Here is an 8,036-nt window from a genome sequence, read left to right as displayed (position 1 = left end):
CTAATTTATCTCAATGCTAATTTTAAAGGCCTACTTGGCAACGTACACAGTTATAATTTAGCGAGAACAGTTCAATGAGTCCCAATGTAGCTTCCCTGATTCATCAGCTGGGAATCAGATGGTATAGTTTCAAATATCCTGGCGACACTGCAATATGCCGTGGATGGGGAAAAGCTTCCAACAAAACCTTGGTGAAAACTTTAGCTTGAGTTCCCACGACAGCTGTTTATTCACTGTTCTAAGAAATAACACCGAACGCTAACTTGATTCAGATGACCTCGAAAGTTTCTATTTCGAAGACTCTCTGTCGAACGGCATACTTTGTGCGCGTTTAAGTTTTTATTCTGCTTGATGAAGCCACTCGGGAGAAAATAAGCGACAATTTGTGTCCTTTCCTTTAAGCGAGCTGAAGAAAACTTGGCTTGAAAAATAGAAATGTATATTTCCAATAAAGAAAGGAAAGCGCGGCTCTAACACTCATCAAAGTTAACGCGGCCCACATCGCGACTGCCATTCAAGTTTAAAACAGACATCGACAAAGTAGATGTTTGTCGTCGATTCTCCATTCTTGTAAAAAGGGGATGGACGTTTTTTTACAACAATGTGAAAAATAAATTATGTTATTTTCTTCTACAATAATTTGTGTCAATCAGTTATTCATAAATACGGCTGCAACCGTTGCAATCGAGTCACATATACAAACGACTTGCTTGCGTTCCTTGGTCAATACCAGGAACGTTTGACCCCGACATTATAAAAGCTTTGTAAGACACAAAATCATTTCAGCCATAGTTTGTCTGATATAAGATCAAGATTTCCGGAACAACTTCCGAAAATATTAAACAGAAAAAAATTCAGACAGAGAGTCCTTTTTAATAATAAGGGCCTAAATATCAAACAAAAATGGACAAGATTACCATTCGGTATCAATAGACTTTTGTGATGTAGTTAAAGTTCTCAAACTGGAGGGGCGTTTGAAAACCCTATGGCGAAAACTTGCTTTTAATTATTATGAAAGGCTAATTAAAAGCAATGCTATGTTTGGTGAACACATGCATAAATGCATGGCGATAAACTTGCAGCTCTTTTAGCTTCGGAGTCGTTATTACCAAATTTTAACTCGGATAGCCGAATATCAACAATCACCTCGTCTCTTTTCCGGATGAAGGGTGGAAGAACGTAACAGGAAATGGATACTGTATTACCATTACTCTATAATTATGTCCTAAAGTGATAAATGGTAAGGTTTCTTTAATTTTCAATATGATTATTCCGATTTAAAAAAGAAGGCATTACGAAGCATACGACGTCGTTGAAAGGCAATATCATATCGTATCTCTCTTGTGGTTCCCCATTCGGGTACGACTTAACTTTCAATGAACGTTTGTTTTACAACTCAGCTAATAACCATATCAACATTCGCGCTTTAGTTTGCTGTGAAAAAGAAATGAACTCAGAAATGATCAACATGTCATCCTCTATGCCAATGTTTCCCGATTTCATTTTATTTTCTTTAATCTGTCTGGGTTTCGTGTTTTATTAGTAACCACAAATTCTCTCCGGGAGCTGTTTACGTTGTATGATTTGTTTGTTTTAATTTCATCTTGTTTTTTCTCCACTCTACTATTTTTTAAGACAGCATACTATGGACTTTGTTACAATATGATAGTCAGGGGAGAGGAGAGGGGCACACTTAACCAACCTAACTAATATCGTGCCCCCACCTAATATCGTTTCCAGTGTGTACAGTGTCGTTATGTTGACAAGAACTTTCCTTCTTAAATCAAACAGATCACTCTTACTTAACAGGCTTGATAAAACATCGTGCAACATTTTTTAAGCAACAAATGTTGCACGATATTGAACCGTTCGGTTTTTTTTAAGGTTAGTTGCTTCTCCAAACCATGGTGTTCCCGCAACATCCCCAGAAAAAAAAGTTAGTCAACAAATTTTGGAACCGGGGTTTCCCCAGATGTGAAACAGCCTCTGCAAAATTCAAATGTCTTCTTCGGCGACAATGGTTCGCGGTAGGCCACTCTCTTTAGATGATGTTCCATCTGAAGTAAATTCAAAGTATAACTTTTCTGGAATTGGACATCTCGAAGATAGGATGGATTCGGTCATGGTCGGGATATATTTTTATTCCTCAAGACTCTTAAAGAATGATAATTAGAGTAATTACTTATGCTTATAATTAAATAGGAAAGGACAGAGGGAATAAAATACCTACAGAGCATTTGAAAAAGGGCCTAGATGACTTTTTCTGCCCGATTTTCAGTTTTCATCAATTTTATTCATTATTGAAGGCCTGGATTGCTTAATTATAAAAGATATCATGAGATTAAATATAATTGAGCAGTTTAGCCCTTCAATAAGAAATATCTTTGAGCAAAAGTAAAAATTGCACGAAAATAGTCACCTGCTAGGTTTTCAGTCTATTTTTTATTTAAATGACTGGATGGCTGCAAGAGCAATAGACTTGGAATTATTTGTAAAAACACTTTTCAATCACATGAAGATGATACAACATTAAGTAGCTTTGGATTTCAAGTTTTAAGCCCACTTAAGTATAGATTTTTATCAAGATAAAATTAGTTCAAGAAGTTTTAAGACAGATGACACAATAAGATCCCCAGGAAAGTGTCAATGCGCGTGCAAAGCACAGGCAAAAGGCAATGGTGTTTAGATCTGTTAAAATATGTTGGTGTTACGAACTAGTGAGCAACCAAGCAAGCAAACCAATATTTTACGTGTAGTAGAAGTCTCATTCCATCGGTGGATACTACTGTTTCGTTTTGTTTCGCTGGCCAAAAGGAGACGCTTACTGGGCAAGGTAGGAGAGCAAAAAGCAATAAAATAACAGCAGAGCTTTTCATGGTTAAAGTGAAATGCACATACCGTTTTGCCGAGCCGTTGCACGTGAAACAGAAGGCTGAATCGATGTAGCGTGGTTATCCAAGAGTCCATTCAGTCCTTACAAAATCCATTGCTTTCTTGAGCCAAACACAGGCAGCAAAAATGGGGTTAGTTTGTGCTGTGAAAGGTTCAAACTCCAGCCAGAATATATTATGCCTTGCTGAGTAACTTTTAAAAGTGCGTTGTAATCACAGAAAGACTTGCAAGGTGAAGTTGCTGGCCCAGGCATACTCGATCTCTAACTGTCAAGATCGATGGATGGTTGTTGACGAAGACGGCATTTTTTGGGCTGTTATCGAGCTATTTCACCGTCTGGTGGTGGGCAGACATCATTAAGTCTTGAAGCCCGCAAGTCAAGAACTAAGGGGTGTTACGAGGTCGGCAATGGGAAGGTCAGATGAAAGGGGCTGTATCTCTGTGAGATTAAGAGCTAATGAGCTGCGATTTCGCACGCGATAACGTTTCCATCAGTGCACCTTGGCTATGCACAAGCGCGTTCGATCTGTGTCCTTAAATCCCTGCTTCCTGTGAATCCGGTGAAACATCGGTCATACCACGCTTTACGCAAAGATCAACCGGCCGTATCTCTGTGAGATTGAGAGCTACACACCCTTTGACTCACCTGTTCTTGCCAAGAACTGATGAGTCCCTGGAAGGATAAGTTAGTGGTGAGTAGGGTGATTGTCGAGGAAGCGCCTTCACCTGGGGTAGGGATTTGGTGGGAACTCCCTGGGATATGTAAGCCTACCAGCTTGGGGGGGGTGGAGTTCTCCTCCATTGTGCTGCTCAATCCTGTAGTTTCCACAATGAGGTGGCTACATACCTAGGGTAGTGGTGGTTTGCCTGGAAAGTTCTCCCACACCCTTCCCCGTGGATGTTGCTTGCTAGACGTCACCCTACTGGCCCACTGATTCGTTCTGAGATTTTCCAAAAGTATTTGTTTTGTTATTGAAGGGCTGCAAGTTTAGGGTCCGAGCCTGAAAAGTTGAGGTACATAAACTTGCAAGAAAAGAACGAGATCAATATTTCCCCAGTGCGGACCGAACTTGTGGCAGGCTAGTTCAATAAGGTTTATTATATTCTTCTGTTAACGGTTCTGGAAAGCAAAATCCGTACTGGAACTCCAACATGAATGACAAATTAAAAAACAGAATATTTCTCGCCTTTTTTTTTTTTTATGTCCGAGAAAATGGAAACGGGAAATGGGAACAGTTTGGCAACTTATATGCACTGCTTCGTGACCGGTCCATCTTCCATCTTGGCGCTCCGTATTGCAAAATTCGTACCTCTCAGAGAACCAATCAGAATTCTCCTTTTCATCATGGACCAGACCAGTATGCCCATATTATAAAAGACATTAATAAATAACGCAAATCTACCTTGTATCGGTTCTTGTTTAAAATATTTAATATTTGAGTCCGTTTCTACTAGTTTATTATTTTATCAAAAAATGGTTTTACAATATCTCTAGTGAGTTGGAATACCATAAAACAGGCGGCGTTCTGTGGTGATCACTCTGTTTTATTCAGAGGCATGTCAACACTGCATTGCAAGATGAACGACCCTTTACCGTTTGCTTTCCCAGTTTGCCTTTCCCAGTCCAAAAACAGGTGACCCCCTTTATACTGATACCAACTGACACTCCACCGACCCCCTCTAAAATTCATAGGAAATCTAAAAAAAGATCTTAATAATGTAGAGTGAAAAATATAAATAAATTGATAATGATATTAGTAAATTTACCAGGATTTCTTGGGAGATTTAGTGGTACCCTTATGCGCCTGTGTCATAAAAACCCACCCTATTGTCTACCCCACGATTCCAACTCTTCCCACAGCAGCTCTGCCCTGATTTGTATTTTCGTTCGTCGAGGGTAAACGAATTCTTGTTGAAAGAAGTGAAATTTTAATTCACTGTTTGCAAATTCTGATGTGTCATTGAATTCTTACCTGAAGCGTCCGTGACAAGCTTCTTGACGGTAGATAAATGAAGGTCGCGGCACAGCTTGACGAGACAAATTGTTCAGCAGACCCCTAAACACCCAGTCCCCCTCCCCCGACCAGATCCCACTCGCCCCGGACAGGGAGAAGAAACGCTCGGATCTTTCCATTCATGCCAAGACCTTTGCTTGGTGCCATGACGACAATTAGCGAGGCGGTTTTACTTGTAGTTATGATTAAGATCTTCGGCAAATTTGCAAATCCTGTTAGGGTTACTCCTAACGTTCGCGGGCTACTTTTACCGAATTGTTTTTCTCAACCAAATTTAAGTTAGACCACAAAGATTTTTTTTTAAAGTTAATAACTTATAAAGGCATTATAATCTTTGTAAATCGTGAACTCTTCAGCGAGCTTTTCGCGGCAAAACGGTTCCTATTCCAAATGATTAGCATTTAAGTTTACACTCGCGAAATGCTTTTCATAAATAGCAAAGTCGCTTCGTCGTGATGAAACTCTCAAGAAAAGAGAAAAGTCCTTGGATAAAGACAAATCTTTACCAGGAGCCAGTAGCAAAAGAAATTGCGCAGGGCAAGTTCTAACCGATTGCTTTCATGTTGGCCACTAGTGCCTCCCTGTATTCTCTCTCCACGGTTTCATTTTTCGTCCCTCTTGCAATTTTTTCATATCATTGGCTGGCGGCTCACAGTGTAAGCCCGATGCTGACATAATGGGCCATTTCTCGGTTTCGAAGTGAGTCTTGGCGCTCAACTATTGTAAGGGAAATGAGTTTGATTTGCATAAGAATACGCAACTCGTTTCCATTTGAATGGTTATGCACCAGGACTCGCTTTGAAACTGAGGCATGCAGCAATTTGGAAATGGGCTATTCTCGGAGAAGGCGTGATCACAGGCGGCCCAGACTAGGAGGGTAAAAAATTATAAGGATTTGTATGGGAATCTCGATAACAAACTGAAAAGATATTTACCCGCAAATATCCTCAATAAAAAAGCTGTACTTAATTGTCGGGGTGACTTTCTCGGTTTCTGTGTGGTTGTTTGCCCGATTGAATGCGATTTAAGCGACTTCTCAAATTCCCTGGTTGTCACTCGTACCTAAATAAAGGAAAGGCTGGAAAGTAATTTATAGCTTATCTCACATCTCGCCGATAAAATCACACTTCTCCGGCATCAGTCACCTTAAAACTCCGGCGATGGCCAGACGGATAAATTTACTTCTCCTTGACGAAGTTTCAAGGTCCAGCGAGCATCCATTGCTTAGAAACAGCGAAAAATATTCAAATTTTCAAAATCCTTCGAGGCTCGCTTACAACGAATTTCGACATCGGCCTTAGTTATTATCAGCCAGTGAAGTTCGCTACTGTTACGATTTATTTTTGAGTAGAAGCACTAAATAGAAGTGTTTAATAAGCACCATCAGTTAACAACTCACAGCTGTGTCGTGGTTGTTGGAATGCTGTTCAGTATATGAGTTGAATTTTTTCCAGTGCAGCGAAAGATGTTCTGAACTTCAAACGTATTTGCACTGCTGTGGCAGTCACACAAATCCACACAAACGCGAAAAGCTGTAAAGAAATCATTAAGTTTGACAAAAACTAGGAAAATAGCTTAGCCTTTACAGGATTTAATTTAAATTGCAATTGTCGGAAAAATCGTTTTGCATTTAAGACTAGTGGTCAGGTGGCTTTTTAAGGTAAAATTTAGGGGAGTGGTTTTGGTGTGAAAGAGCCTCTTGAAGCAAAAGAGAGTTTTCTTTGATCTTAAAATTGCCAATAAATTATCAGAATTTTTTTTTTTTAAGTGAAATTGGGCGTGAGGTGAGGAACACCCACCAGAATATAAATGGTTTGCGTAGTGCAGTTTGTTATATTTGCGGAAATTCAATCAATACATTTTGGCCGTAGAACAGAACAACCACAAGAAGTCCAGCCTTTATTCTAATACGCATGACCCATGTATGTAACACGGTTACCATTTTACAGGTGGTTATAATCTTGTAGAAAATTATTCTAGACCTCGAAATGCGCTTTATTGTTACAGTTCTACGTAACTGAAGAGAGAAGAGAAGCACACACAATGCGTTCTTACCTTTCGACACACTCCTCCGAAAAATTGGTTTTTGCCCTGAGCGGAACTCAACCCACGTCTCCCAGTTTACTACTCGGGCATGCTAAGCCACTACACCATCAATGCTGCCACGCTGGCAACGGAGCAGATTAATGAAGTGACTTAGCGGCGTGGGGATCCCTAGGGCCCAACGTTTCCTTCACCTGAGTGTGTATCCTTGCCTCTATAACCCCAGACGGGGCTTAAAACAAATAAAAGTCAGAAATTTCGAGGCAACTGAAAGGCTGTAATATACGTAACTGAAGAGAGAAGAGAAGCACATACAGTGCATTGTTATCTTTTGACACACTCATCCGAAAAATTGGTTTTTTTCCCTGAGTGTTTTTTGCCCTGAGGAACTCGGGTGAAGAAAAAGTTGGGCCCTAGGGATCCCCACGCCGCTAAGTCACCTCATTAATCGTCTGCATTGCTAGTGGGTTAGCCTTGATAGTGTAGTGGCTTAGTATGCCCGACTAGTAATCAGGGCGACGTGGGTTCGAGTCCCGCTCAGGGCAAAAATCAGTTTTTCGGACTGTGTGTGCTTCTCTTCTCTCTTCAGTTACGTGTAGTATAGCTTTTCAGATCCCTCGGAAATTCGGACTTTCATCTTTTACAGTTCTGTTTCCTATGATAACAAAGTAACAACACTCAAATGCTTAACAAAACTAGATCTGGAAATAAGCTTTCAGATGCTACTGAAAATAAGAAGCTTAAGATAAAATAGAAGTAGTTACAAGAGTTTGTTTTAATTTCTCTTCAGTTGGCATTAAACAGGACTCCCTCAACCTGATTCTTGAAATCAACCAAAGTACGGTCACCAGACTTTGTGTTACTGCATGGTTTACCTTAGCAATAATCTCACCTGTGAGAGAAACGTAAAACATCTTTGACTCAGTGCCAACTTCGTTGGTAGCGATGCAGCTATAATTACCACCCTGGTTCAGTTTGCTCCACACCACTCCAGTCCGGGAAGCCAAGGTTGTAGATGAGTTCATCAATGATATGTTGATCGGGGGCGTTCCTTCAGACAAGCACCACACATAATGCTGTGAGACC

The 8,036-nt window shown here is 40.3% G+C and overlaps 1 protein-coding gene across 1 annotated transcript in view; it reads right to left on the bottom strand.

The window, feature by feature from the left end:
• Positions 1–8,031, bottom strand: part of LOC137989860 (insulin-like growth factor-binding protein complex acid labile subunit) — an 8,149-nt gene extending 118 nt beyond the window's left edge. Inside the window, exons 1-2 of the mRNA XM_068835491.1 lie at positions 7,843–8,031; positions 6,307–6,439 (exon numbers count right to left, since the gene is read on the bottom strand). Coding sequence (XP_068691592.1) covers positions 6,307–6,439; positions 7,843–7,975 — 266 coding nt within the window. The 5' untranslated portion in view covers positions 7,976–8,031. The remainder of the gene's footprint in view (positions 1–6,306; positions 6,440–7,842) is intronic.
• Between the last annotated feature and the right edge of the window lie 5 nt (positions 8,032–8,036).

This window comes from Montipora foliosa, unplaced genomic scaffold, assembly GCF_036669935.1.
Source record: "Montipora foliosa isolate CH-2021 unplaced genomic scaffold, ASM3666993v2 scaffold_478, whole genome shotgun sequence".
Classification (NCBI taxonomy): Eukaryota; Metazoa; Cnidaria; class Anthozoa; order Scleractinia; family Acroporidae; genus Montipora; species Montipora foliosa.
The sequence above is the reverse complement of the archived record's forward strand: the minus strand, read 5'-3'. Positions and strand labels throughout refer to the sequence as shown.